The sequence below is a fragment of the Mytilus californianus genome, unplaced genomic scaffold (assembly GCF_021869535.1).
Source record: "Mytilus californianus isolate M0D057914Y unplaced genomic scaffold, xbMytCali1.0.p SCAF_8, whole genome shotgun sequence".
NCBI lineage: Eukaryota > Metazoa > Mollusca > Bivalvia > Mytilida > Mytilidae > Mytilus > Mytilus californianus.
Window position 1 is genome coordinate 110,547,859 of NW_026262734.1, and position 15,168 is coordinate 110,563,026.

The following is a 15,168-nucleotide window of genomic DNA, read 5'->3' on the forward strand; positions in this document are numbered from 1 at the left end:
ACATCAGATGTACTGATTCAGTGTTTATAATTTGGTATCGAACATCCAATTTATATGATATTCTAGGTATTTGGACAATTTGGCATATCAATGATTGCCTGGGATGCAATGCAATGAACGTGTTTAAATTTATTTGAATATATATCTTTACATCGTGTAGTATATATGCTATAAAGTAAACTCATCATAGATAACAGGCTAAACATTGTGTACGTCAGTCGCGCATTTATAACAAAGACTCACCAGTGACGCTCGAATAAAAAAAAAAGAAAAAAACGCCAAACAAAATCAATAAAGGGATTTTCACTAAATGAAAGCAATACTAACACTTTAAATTAGAGATAGAAGATGACAATACCAGCAGTAATCAGAGAACAGTAGAACACAAACTTAAAGAGGTTTGTATCTATCTCATTACAGATTCCCGGATTGAAGTATCAGTTTTGTTTGTTTTGTCGTAATATAATGATCTAATGTCAGTCTGTTTAGTCGTCAATCTAATCATCTACGGTGTAGACGTTTTAGTAGAGACAGTTACATAATATAATTATCATCAAAATCGTTATTTCAGTCAGAATAAGTCTGTTAGACATCAAACAATCTATTAATACGATTGTTTTATTATATAATTTTAGAAATATTTAATATACAATGATAATGTGTACCATTAAAGTAAATAGTTGTTCTGGTACTAAGAGCACTTTAAAACATTTGAAGGGTCACCACATTGGAAGCATTAATGTCAACATCATACAGATTTCAAGGTTGTTATTTTTCATATGTTTGTCTTTCAGAGCTTGATATTTCAACTTATCGGTCGTCCCACTGTCCATATCACTCTGCTCTGCTCTTAATAAAATTGCATATCACGGCTTTGTGACGTCATATACGTTGACCCGGCCTTAATAACTTTGACCCGGACATATCAGCGACGTCATAATGTTTGAACCGACGTTGATAAGTTTGACCCGAACTTATCAAGTTATCTTACGGTCTACTGGTAAAACAAAGAAAACACTTCCAAAAGACGCAAATACAGCCCGATAAATTGATTATCAGGTTAACGGCATATTGAGATTGTAAAATATCAGCTGCTCGACACAATATGAAGGCTTTTTGATCTCGTTCGCTGCGCTCACTCGACAAAAATCTTCATATTGTGACTCGCAGCTGATATTTTACAATATCAATATGCAGACAACCTGATAATCGGTACTTCTTACAAGGACCAAAGTCAATAAAGCTCGGCAATGTCCGCTGAACTTCGGGAAAGTTCGTAGAGTTTATGCTCTTGCTTTGGCAGTTGAGATCATTCTAGAAACAAGTGTCATGCTGTAAATACATGTTATCGAAATTTCTTACTGCTTCTACTGTACCGTCCTTCGTGTAGACAGAACTTCGGTACTATCGTGGATTTAAATCGTACATTTTTAGTACAAAGATAATTAAACAGAGACTGAAAAGACCGTATGTAAGTTTAATCTCGGGCAGTTTTCCCTGTTCCGTTGCGACTTTTTAAACAATTGACCTCCCGCACTTTTTGCATCCTGTAATACCTTTCAAACTAACATAAGGAACAACCTATTATTGCTGTAATTAATTGCTTCAGACAATAGCACTAAACATTCTCATGTGTTGTAGTTTTCGAAGAAAAACATGCCTGAAAATCAACAATAAAGGACTATTTACTATCAAATACTAGTAGTTTTATCTGGGTACAATATTGCTTTTAAAATTCTCATTACAGAAAAATATTAACCCTTTTCATCTTTAAGTATAGAATGAAAATCTTATATTCGGACAATAAATCACGTGTATAATGTTTGACAAAGAGAGGCGAAAGCTCTAATTACAAGTGTTTGATTGTCATTTTATTTCTCTATTTATATGCGTTTAGTTTTTAAAATTGTTTGTAAATACTGCAATTATGTATAAACGCTAACTTTGCCTTGAGTGTTCTTGGTATTTTATTTTGACTACTGTCAGAATGTTTTAACTGTATTCAAATTTCCCAGGTTCCTCATAATAATATAGTAATAACCCACGGGTGTAGGTACATTTGTTAATCCACGAAGAAGTTGACAAAGACAGCTGAATATTGTACAGTTACAAAATGTATAGGTACCGCACCAAAGAAGTTAACCTCCTCGTTGGCCTCTTACAAACAATGTAGTAGCGTGCATGAGGTCGAGTGTTCTATCCCAAGCCGGTCTAAACAATGACCTAAAAGTTGATATTTGCTGCTTCTCTGCTAAACAAGCGGTATTTACGAGTAAGAGTAAATTTAAAGACTGGTCGGCTCGGAGTCAGAAGAATGTGTCCGAGCAGGGTGACAAGTCCTCATGTGGAATGTTACCCAGTGAACAAGCACGTTAACATCCGGGTCAACGTGTCGTTTAAGTACCAGACAGGCTTAATATTTACTACATATTAACATCTCCCGTCCTGGATATGCATTTAATTTGCAACAGGACGTTACACAGCCATCTTTCACCATCATCAAAGAGAGTTAGTTTTTTTTTGAGTCAACTATATTTACAAAACGTATAGGGTGTTTTGGCCAAATAGTGCTTGAACTGATCTACTATTAGTTTGGTGATCGCTGTAAAAAATAATTGAAAAAAGTTTGAATGTTTGATGAGTCAAATTTTGCTGTCATTTCTAATAATTATAAGACATGCCGAGATGAACACATTTCCAATTCATTTATCATTTATCATTTGACACATGGAAAAAGGAACACATTAATTTATCTTAATTATGATCCATAGCAACATGATAACATTTCGCATTGATTTATCATATGACACACGCAAAATGAACACATTTCCCATTCAATTCCAATTTATTGACAAAAAAACAAGTTTTGAAATTAAAACTAAATCAATTATTTTGCGTGCCTTAAGGCATTCCGAACAAAGAACAAATTAGAATACTCCGTAGTATCAAATTGAGTATTTTCATTATAACCATCAACAGTTCTGTTATAAATTAGTTCTTCCAAACAATCAAAGGTGTAGTGATCATTATCCCAGATTAATTTGTTTACAAACATTTCTGGCCTTCTCGCTAAAACTTGTAGGTCTTTAACACTAGCTATACATATTCCATGTTGTTCCTGTCCAGTACAGCCTGTGGAATACCACTTCTTATACCGCGCTACATCACCTTTTTTTAAATTGTTTTTCTTCTTTAAATCACCTGAAATAATTTAAATAAACAAACGATTAACATGGTAGAACATGACAGTATTACAAAAAGCGATTCATTTTAATTCTATCAAGCTTCAAGAGTGAAGGGAATGTCTGTCGGAAAGATACAAAAGGGACATTCAAACTCATAAGTCAAAAAAAAAAAAAAAAACTGACAATGTGATGGCAAAAAAAAAACCGCACAAAAGACAAACCACTATTTATAAGACACAACATAGAATAAATTGTGTACTAAAGATTGAGCAACCCGAACACCACCAAAACTTGTAATGGTAAGCAGATACTGCACCACAAGTGAAACTCGTCGTGTTGCTCATGTAATTACAAACCCGGTGAAAAGTCTAATTCGGTAGGTCACATTCGAGTGTCCCAGTACAAATGTCGTAATTTGTAAAGAAATACATATCAAGTCCTCACGATTTCGAGATTCATATACAATTGTATAAACATCTGTCTATTGTTGAAGACTGTATGTTGACCTCTAGCTGTCTGTTTTCTATTTGTTTCGTTGGATTGCTGTATATCTCCTCCTAATTAAACTAAATTAGATATTAATTCATTATTTTTATTTAATACAATATTTCTTGGTCATTATACGACTGTTCTGCTTATGGTGTTTTTAATTTGTTAAAATTGGGCTTTCAACAAGCTCTCAGTAACTGCCAGTACTAGTACTCTTAAATCGGTATTTTTGTTTTTCGTCGTAATATTAGTTGCTTTCCTTTACTTTATACAGATCTAATGATCACCTTTTCACCTGACTTATGTAGTTTGTTCTATTTATGTTTTGTTGTATACTGTTACATTAAAGTTCCAGATTAGGGACGGGTTGATTAGGGACGGGTTGATTAGGGACGGATTGAGCGCATACAATTTTATCTCCTTTGAGTGGTTCCAAATTTTGTCATGCCCAAAACTTATTATACGGTTTATGTTTTTGTTCATTGTTGAAAACCGTATGGTGACCTGTAGTTGTCCATATCTTTGTCCTTAATAGTTTGCAGATAGTTGTCTCATTAGCAATTATACCGCATCTTCTTATTTTTATTTAGCACGGAAGAACCATGTGTCAATAAACAAGTGTCGATACTGGCTTGCTATACGGAATACGTTCAACAAATATTTTTTTCTTATTCATAAATTATGAACTGTTATATCAAAACTGATATATCTCCTTTGGTGTAGGTGTCTCGAAAATTGTAGATTTTCATCTTTGGTAAGATTTAATTTTTCCTACATTCAATAATCATCGTTGTCTTTTTTTAGTTTGATAGACTTTCTGTTATGATTTATAATTTTACTTTTGAAAATTAGTTGGCTCAGAGCTTACCATCCTATTTTGTTATGTAATAGTCGTGAAAACAAATTTATTCATTTGTGAAATACACCTTCAGGATGTTCGCTCCTCTGTTTCAAAATAACAAGCTTTTTAAAACATTGTTATAAATTGATAGTATATAAATGAAGGAACTAAAAAAACAGAAAAAAATGAAGGGTCCGTGTGCTTGTTTTCGCGATATAAGCCATTGAAAATTTGGCGGGAAATGATTCTTTCTAGATTTTTCATACTTTTAACATTGGCCGCTTTTTTGTTTCAAAAACTATGAAAATATAACAAGGATATTATAAGATTTTCAAATATGGCTTTTTAAACTAAATGTAATAAAATTATGAAAAGAAAAGTAGGGGTTAGTGGGTAAAATGCTTTAATGGTAATACATGGATAAAACCAGAGGATTCCAAAAATCTGGCAAAAAATCAAAAACAAGAGGAGCAAACATCCTTAAATAATCGTATAAAGTGATATGTTGTTGATAAATAGATGAGAAAATATGGTATGATTGCCAATGAGAAAAATCTTCACCAGAGACCAAATGACGTAGACATTACAAATATAGGTCAACGCAAAGCCTTCAACAATGAGTTAAATCCACACCGCATAGTAAGCCTAGCTATAAAAGGTCCCGAAATGACAAATGTAAAACAATTCAAACTAGAAATCTTAAGCTTGTTTTTAATGTTTTTTTTCTTTGTTTTTATCATCTATGTTTGATACATAAAACAAATAAAGTTATTGACCCTGTATTTCATATAAACTGTTTAACAAGACTTTTTATATGGATAATGAAATACCATTTTCAAATTAATACAAGAAAAGAACCGGGGGTCTGTTTATCGAAGCTGACCTAGGATTTGTCCTAAGACCTCTCTTAGGAATAGATTAGGATAATGTTAGGGCCGACTTACGAAATGTCTCAACATGCACATCGAAGCTATCTTAGGACTATCTTAGCTAGGATGTCATAACCGCTGTCCTAAGTGTTAGCGTAAAGAAAAATTAGGAATCTAAAAATTTTAAATGTTTAAAAATGCATTGAACTTCACCAGTAGTAAATAATTGCAAGATTAAAAATTAGAAATATTATTAGTATTATCATAAATAAAATTAATAATATTTATCTAATAATGGTACATTCAAACTTTATGAAACAAAAACAAAAACACAAAAAATAGGACAAAGTTTTATATAATGATTGAACAAATTATTTGTAAACAGCAGTAAAATTGAAAACTAATAAAAGACAATCTGTAACAATCATTATATATTTTTGAGTGAGTTTAATTCGAAGTGTCACGGTTTTATACTTTACAGAGTTCAAAGGCAAATCTCGTGCATCTTTCATAAAAATACGGAAGACATAAATTATTTCATTACGGATCACATGCGCTTGGGTAATGGACCCTCTTTTTCTGAAATTTTTTTCAAAGTAAATACTAGTATTCTTTAATATTTTAACCTATGTCAATTTATTTTATGTTTTATATATCTAATATACGATGCCCCTCTATTCTTTTTTTCCACGTGGAAAATATGAATAGAAGAGTGTCCCGTATATACTACTGTTTTGTATTATCTTTTGGATAAAAGCAAAAACACATTAAATTAGTGAAAATAGAAAAAAAAAAATTTAGTAAAAGGGGATCCATATATAGGTGGCGGTCGTATTTATTTACAAATTAACCATCATAAAATATATCCAAAAGTTATAGGACCATTTTAAGACCATCTTAAGACACCTACTTAGGTGTCCTAAAGTTAGGACGATTCTTATGACTTTTCTTAAGTTAGGACATGTTTGATAAACGCGCTTAGGACAAAGATTCGCCCTAATATGATCTTAGAACATGTCCTAGTCCTAAGAGCGCTTCGATAAACAGGCCCCGGATTCATTTTAATATTAACGATCTGATCTGAACATAATATAAGTAAATATCGGAAATCGAATACGTTCACGCGTTGTGCCAATGAGAAAATTCTTCACCAGAGACCAAATGACGCATATATTACAAATATAGGTCAACGCAAAGCCTTCAACAATGAGCAAAATCCACACCGCATAGTAAGCCTAGCTATAAAAGGTCCCGAAATGACAAATGTAAAACAATTCAAACTAGAAATCTTAAGCTTGTTTTTAAACTTTTTTTTTCTTTGTTTTTATCATCTATGTTTGATACATTAAACAAATAAATTTATTGACCCTGTATTTCATATAAACTGTTTAACAAGACTTTTTATATGGATAATGAAATACCATTTTCAAATTAATACAAGAAAAGAACCGGGGGCCTGTTTATCGAAGCTGACCTAGGATTTTTCCTAAGACCTCTCTTAGGAATAGATTAGGATAATGTTAGGACCGACTTACGACATGTCTCAACATGCACATCGAAGCTATCTTAGGACTATCTTAGCTAGGATGAATTTTCAAAAATGTGTATATAGATATAATCAATTTTCAACCATTTAAAATCTTTGTACATACCTGCATATGATCCCGGAATACCTAGATGTGGGTTGTGATTTAACGTTGTAAAAAATATTTCATCCGGAATATCTGTGCGTTTTAGCCAATTCATCAATCTCAATGAAGTTGCGTTTCTTATAACGAACTCTGCAAAATTTCTGTTCACTGCAACATGTACAGAACCTTTGTACGGTGTAAGTTTGTCCGGAACAGGTCCTGCCTTTTCCCATCTTTGTTCCCAATTTAATCTAAAATAATCAGAAATGATATTTTTATATCATCGAAAGAGAACGACGCGTTTTATAATTTATATTCACAAGTTTTACCCCCGTCTCTGTCCAAATTCAGGAGCCTTAATACAGTGGTCGTCGTTAGTTTCCGTCTGCCTCGATTGTTTTTCGTTTGATATTCTAGCATATATCAGCTGTTAAGCTGTTGGTCTTCTCTTTTGAATTATTTCACATTTAATCATACTGGAGCCTTTTATAGCGTACTGTGCTATACGGTATTGGTTTTGTCTATTAGTTCATTCACTAGGATTGTCAGTTTTCCTACCGAATGTCGGTTGTTCTTTGCTGGCACCCGGGCTGCCTCTGACATTAAAAACTGACCACCATGATATTGTCAATAGTGCTGAAAGTGGATTAAACACCATAGTTCAACCAATCGTACAGTAGACTTTAAGTGTAAAAAATAAAACGAGATTCAAACATATGTAAAATGTGTATATACCATAGATAAGAAGCATGTTAAAACAAATGATCTCAAGCAACATAACGGTTTCTGTCTCACGAAGCAAACAACTGTTTACTGTTCCGGGTCACCTGTGTTCACCCCTAGTGTTTGATGTTCGCTTAATATCATTCGTGTTACTCAATTTTATGTTTTTTTTCAGTAAAATTGAAAATGGAAACAGGAAATGTGTCAAAGAGGAAACAACCCGACTAAAGAGCAGAAAACAACACAAGAACACCAATGGGTCTTCAACACAGCGAGTAAATCCCGCACCCGGTGGCAGGCTTCAGCTGGCCCCTCAACAAAAATGTTTCCTAGTTCAGCAAAAATGGACGTCACACTAAACTCCGAAACATATAAATGAACCAGAATGAAAAAAAAAACATACAAGACTAACATAGGCCAGAGGCTCCTGACTAGGGACAGGCGCAAAATGCAGCGGGGTTAATAGATATAAGAAGATGTGGTATAAGTGCCAATGAGACAACTCTCCATTCAAGTCAAAATTTATAAAAGTAAACCATTATAGGTCAAAGTACGGTCTTCAAAACGGAGCCTTGGCTCACACCGAACAGTAAGCTATAAAGGGCCCCAAAAAATTACTAGTGTCAAACCATTCAAACGGGAAAACCAACGGTCTAATCTATATAAAAAACGAGAAACGAGAAACACTTATGAACCACATCAACAAACGACGTGTACAGTTCCAATAGAGAAAGGAACTATTTTTACAAAATAAATAATTTTGATGTTCATAGTACGAAGTGAAAATTTATAGTAATACCAAACACTTATCAAAGCTGGTATATAGACCAGATATAACCCTGAATAACATTAAATAACAAAAAAGCATTACAATGAGAATCAACAGGTCAAATAAACAAGAAAGCACGATTTGAGAGTACTCGCAGTTACTGACAGCTAGTTAAAAGCCAAAACAATTAATAATAAAAAATCATGCATCAGAGACTAAAATCAACTAAAACACATCCCAGGGAATTAGTATTTTAACGTCATGGACAGTCAAAGAAGACATGACTTGTGCAATGCCAAAAATAAATGTATCGACAGACAGTAGGATAGTTAGGAGTTTAACCTCTTTATAGATCAAAATGAACGTGGGTGTGTCTTTATACATCCCGTTTGAAAAGAATACAAATTTAGTTATGTTTTAATTTGCTGATGACAAAATCGATATTAGTGTCAATGTTAACTATATTCAAAGATCTAATTACAACATTGGTAAGATAACCTTTACTAATAAGTTTGTTTAAAGGTTCGATGAGTTTACACGGACCACATAGTGATTTCCGCGCTTTAAGTACAATATTACCGTAAAATTTAGGATGTGAAATACCGTTTTTAATCAGTTTTCTACAGGTACAGCCAAATTTACTAATCAAATCTTTGTATTTATGAAAGAACTTAGCAAAAGTTTTACGTAATTTATGGTAACGAAATCCCTGACTTAATAATTTACCAGTGATGCATTGATTACGTTCGTTAAAATCTATGACATCACTACACACACGGGCATAACGAACGAGTTGGGATATAAACATCGTATGATGGAACCAAAGGAACATCGCCGTCTAAAAAAGAAAAATTAACAATAAGGAATGAAAATCGTCTCTTTTGTCGTAAATTTTCGTATGGAGTTTTCCTTTAGAGATTGAAATGTCCAAATCCAGAAAAGGACAACTACTGCTGTTTATGTTATATTTAGTTAAAGTTAGCTCTATTGGGTAAATTTCGGTAGTATATTTAGAGAAATCTGGATTATTTAACGAAAAAATATCATCTAGACAAAACATGTTTTGTGAGGTCTCAAACTTACCCCTATAAAAGAAGTCCGAGTTCGATTTTAGAATAAGTAACAGAAGAAACTTTGCAAACTGACAATTATACACAAAATAACAAAGGACTACTAGCAGTTGTGTTTGTGATTTTTTTCTGGCTTCGTCATCTTTTTCTGCAACTGATGGTCTAGCATTTCCTATTGGTTTCTTTGTTAGTATTTTTAGTTATTTATGTATCATTTGACTTTTAGAAATGTTATGCGTTCAGGTTTTTTGATTATTTAATCTGTTCACTACTTGTTCTGTCTCGACATGATTAAGAGCTTGAACTATATTGTATAGACACTTGTCTTCTGTCAAAGACCGTAAGTTGACCGCTAAATTTCTTGTTGGGTAGCTGTCTCATTGTATCGATCTTCTTTAACTGATATAGACTACCAACATATTTGGTATCAGTACTAGCTCTGTATAGACTTATTATATTATCTTGCAAGTACCAAAACAAAAATACTATTGAATACATACTTTGTTTCAATGTGCACATCGTTAGCACCGTTAAAAGATTTTAAGATCTTGACGATTTCCCGGTTAGTCTTCAATGGAAACTCTTGTCCGGTCAAATTTATAAAGTATTTCCACTTGTACTTTAATAGATTAGTCATGCAGGTTAAATCTGCTGCAAGAACAGAAAATGTTCCCCATGCCACGTTATAAGCTTTGGAGGAGAAAAACACATTATCGAAACAGCTGATTATATACCGAACGGCATCATAGTCGACATCGGACATCTTCATATCGGCATGTATGCAGTAAAAATTCTGAGGTCTATAAATAGATCGCAGCAAACGTTCAAACTGATAGACAGACTTATAAACAAGGATACTATATGCCAAAGGGAATTCTTTTTCTTCCTTGGACAAGGAATCTGTGATATATTCTCGGGTATTTATAAAGTCATCACAATTTTCCGTTTTTCTGATGTAATAGGACGGACTTAAAACTGATAGGTAGTCATTTCCTAGGTCGGCAGATTTCGTAATTTCTCTTTTACTTCCACGGACGATTTTCGCACAGCTAACAGATTTGACGAATCTTTTCTTTGACAAAATATAGTTTTCTGGCTCGTCCTTGTTTTCTATTTTGGCATGAATTCGCTCCCATGGTGCAGCTTGGTAATATTTTGCTTGGTATTTTTCCGTTATGTTCTTTTTTTCCTTGAATTTTAAATGAACATCTGCGTATTTATTTTTTTCTGTCACTTTATTTGAACTGATTTTAGAAATTTTATAACTTGTTTTTGTTTGATTTCTTAAATATTGTCTTTGTTGTTCAAATATTTCAACAGGTCTTTCTGGGTCTTGTGAATTGTATATTTGAATGCGAGTCACAAGCGTTTCCCATCTAACAACAAAAGTCGTCAAAATAAAACACAGTAAAACAAAACTGGCGTATTTAGTAGATATCGTGTGTCTTAAACAAAAATCAGCCTGTAAATAAAAAAAAAATATGCATTAATTAATTAATCATTTCATTATTGTAGGAGAAAAAAAAAACAGATGATTAAGTTTGGGCAATGCAGTGCATGTTTTTTTTTTTAACTCTGGTAATTAATTTGAAAGAACAATATATGTACATTTTTTTTTATATTTATAGATTCTACAACTGCATAAAGATGGACGCTTCTTCTCTCGAGACGGTTTGATTTTCAAATTAAAAAATCGAGGCTTGGCGAATGTTTAAAAAATCAATATGTAACTGTCTATGATGGAGAATTACCGTATCGCACGAAATTCAATGGAATATGTTTCTCTTATGGTTTATCATCTTAATATTTGTTTGACGATATGGAGCCAAAATCTTCAAATTTCAATAATATTCAAAACAATAAATATGTTCCTTGCATATGACATCATCAGATACAAGACATATACACTTATTTATCCATAGAACAATCCAATTATGACGAAATCAGAGGTCTATATTTTAATAAGATTGTCCATAGAAATAAATAAATTTTCTTCTAAGTATAGGAATAAAATCTGAGCTTAGTGCGTCAAATCTAGGGAAGATAATTGATTTAGAAGAAGTTGGTATAATGTCAAAAAGTAAGTGGTTGAGTTTAATACATTAAAAATCAAATTTAACAATCACTTCGTGTCATCTCTTCTTAATCCATTTAAATCCACTACCGTGACGTTTATAATAACTATTAATCTTATCTTTATGTGTTAAATTAAACTTTGTGGAAATATCTATTAATTTTCCTTTTAAATCAAGCTATCAATTATCACTTGGTAAATCTTATAAAATTTCAGACCGTAAAAAGAAAACGCATTATGTATGATCAATCAGTTTAATGGTTGGAAGAAAAAAAAAGATGTTAATGATTATAGTAATTAACTTCGTCGTTGACAAGAGATCGAGCCTCTGAAGCGAGATGATTTTGAATTTGAATTTTGTGTTGTTGGGGGCTTTTATTTACAGTTAACCCAGAAAACAACGTAATTAATATAATATGCTTAGATGAGACAGAAGGAACATCGCATATATACATTATGGATTCCATACTTGTAGAAATCCTACAACACGTTTAAGAAACGTTTACGTCTGTCTGCATTAAATGAAGTGGATGTAAACAATTAAAGGCAACCGTATGGCCTTCAACAATGAGAAAAACCCATACCGTATAGTCGGTAATTTATAACAAAACAATTCACAAAAAACAAAATGACAGACATGAACCAACGACATCCACTGAACTACAGGTTCCTGACTTGGGACAGGCACATATAAAATGTGGCGGGGTTAAACATGTTTTGAGGTACAACCATCCCCCTAACCTGAGACACTGATGTAATGGCACAACACAAGAACACATTTTACAAAATAACAAGTATGAGAAAAAGCAATAAATCACAACCACTCAATTACAGGCTTCTGACTTGGGACAGGTACATATAGCATGCGACAGGCACATATAGCATGCGACAGGGTTTAACATCTTTGAAGGCGCCAACCATCCCCTACCTGGGACAGTGGTGTAACAGTACAACATACGAACAAACTATAATCAAAGTACTGAAGTACTGAACATCGGATGACCGCAAGTTCTTGTGGATGGTCAAAAGCACTTGTCTCAGAAAAAAATCACATCTCTATACCTAAAACTGAGGTTAATGTACAGATATATATTTTTTCTGAGACAAGTTCGTGCGTGGATGATGAATAAATGACAGGAAATTTAACCTCACCGTAATAACTATTATATTGTAGTGATACAAATCAGTATACACTGGTTTGTTGTTATATATTATATCAATATAATAGTTACATATATATATAATTTTCATCCATTTGTACATATTTCTATTATACTATTCTAATAATTGTGCAGTGCAAGTGCATGGTGGACACTCTTCTGTAAAAATTCGATTTTTCTAAAAGATCGGATATGAGTAGGCATTCATATTTTCCCGCAAAAAAAACCTTCCATACAGAGTTACCGGTCCTTGCGGGGATTGCCGCAAAACGTTCTTGAGATATTCTTTCGCATGCGTTAACACAATTTTTCGGTACGTGTGCATAGATATTATCAATGATGTTTTACTTATACATATATATCTAACGACAAAACATTTTCATATTATTAATTTATGTTCTAAACAAAAATATTTTTATCAGTATTCATTGATGAGATGTATTTAGTACAAACGATAAGGAATGTTACTTTTGCACTCCTTAATGTATGCGTATTTATCATGTTTATAGATCGGTTACAAACCCAAAACGAAAGTTACGTAATGGAAATCTAGGCGTTAGCAATACATCGGATTGCCCTCACGGTCATCGCGTTGTAAAAATCAGTTGAAAAGGGCTTAACTCATCAGATCGATACATAGCAGAAAAATGCAGACCGGACGTGGCAGGGTATTTATACATCCCTTAAAACAAAAAAGACACAAAGACTAAAATATCAATCAAAACACATCCAACATTCAATGGATTTAGTGTAAAGACGTCATTAACAATTGATGAGAAAAACACGACCTTGTGCAATGCCAAAATATAGATATTGACGGATTGTAGCGCCGTGAATGTGCATATGTGTAAAACAATAATATTTAGTATAGTTTTAATCTACTGATAACAATATTAATCTTTTATACTTATAGAAACAATATTCAAAGATCTAATTGCAGTGTTGAATTCGTAAACTTTGATAATAAGTTTATTTAAAGGATTGATAAGTTTACCTGGATCGTATCTAAATTTCTGGGCTTCTTTTTATATTGACAGAGAACCACAAAAACTATACATGATTCCTAGTACGGTTTGTGAGCATATCTATCGTTATTACATGTAAAGTTCAAGGGTCAATACAATCGACAATAGTAAATCAGTGGCGGATCCACTGACTGACCTAAAAGAGGGGGGGGGAGGGGGGGGGTCTCCAGTCATGCTTCAGTGATCCCCTATATAATCGACCAAATTTTTCCCACAAAAGGGGGGAGGGCCGGGCCCCTCAGCCCCCCACCCCCCTGGATCCGCCTATGCAAATCGGGAAAATGCAACCACATAACTGAAAACAGACTTTAATACAGACATTCAGCAGAGAAAATTGTGTGGCAAAAATCCCCAATTATGTCAGAGATTATTTATATTGTTCCGATGTTCTGTCTGTTTGCTGTTTATTTCACATACGATTGCAAGTATTTTAAGCATATATATGTGACTGTTCTACAATGCAAGGTTTGAAATACAAAGGGCGTGCGGTAATCTACGTTACGGCTCTTTTCGGTAAACATCGGAAATATATCCCAACAGTATTTTCATTGTCAACATACAAACAAAATCCTCATTATATAATGTTAAATGCTAACATAGATATTGTCATCATTTATAATGGTTCGGTACATTAAGTAAAAGCTTAAATTACGCGTAAAATTTCATTGTAGTAGTAGATAGTTTAAAATAACACTGTATATACAAAATACTTCAGAAATACACAGAAACTATTCGATAGGTGTATAGAACGGAAGCATGATATACAATAAGAAAGCTTATCAATCGAATTTAGTACTCACCAAAGCGAACTTTCGTGATCTCATTGTGATATTTTGTATTAGAATGGAGGATCATAGCCCGTCATCTTTGAACAACTGGACACATATTAAAGACTTTTTGTAATGATGTTTTCTTTATGTAAACAATTTACGATCACTTTTTAAACCGTCATGATTTCACTATAAATAGTTACACAATTTTGTGGACATTTAAAATTCCATTGTTCCCTAGGCCATGTTTTTCATTCATGACATTTAAACAGTTATTTTAATTTATCGAACATACATTTTTTTAAATTAAATGAATGAATATCAAATAATCCAAATATAACAATATTCACGTATACCCCTGTAAAGGTTAAAACTTATAGAATAAGAAAACCATTGTTAATGTCAAAAGCTGATTTAGGTGGTGGTGGTGGTGGTGGTGGTGGTGGTGGTGGGGGGGGGGGGGGGGGGGGGGGGGGGGGCTTATGGAGCTGCATTTATGGTTAATCAAGACTTTTTACCTGTTCTATTACAAATTTGTCTTGTTTGAGGGCCCTGTGCCCCC

General features: G+C 33.2%; 1 protein-coding gene across 1 annotated transcript; it reads right to left on the reverse strand.

Moving 5' to 3' along the window:
* Positions 1 to 2,826: 2,826 nt before the first annotated feature.
* On the reverse strand, positions 2,827 to 14,808 carry LOC127710815 (beta-1,3-galactosyl-O-glycosyl-glycoprotein beta-1,6-N-acetylglucosaminyltransferase-like). Its single transcript, XM_052216777.1, has 4 exons — positions 14,637 to 14,808; positions 10,078 to 11,039; positions 7,037 to 7,266; positions 2,827 to 3,201 (listed from the first exon to the last, which is right to left on the reverse strand). Exons 1-4 carry the CDS (start codon positions 14,658 to 14,660, stop codon positions 2,888 to 2,890), a joined length of 1,530 nt encoding a protein of 509 aa, XP_052072737.1. The 5' UTR covers positions 14,661 to 14,808; the 3' UTR covers positions 2,827 to 2,887.
* Positions 14,809 to 15,168: the final 360 nt, after the last annotated feature.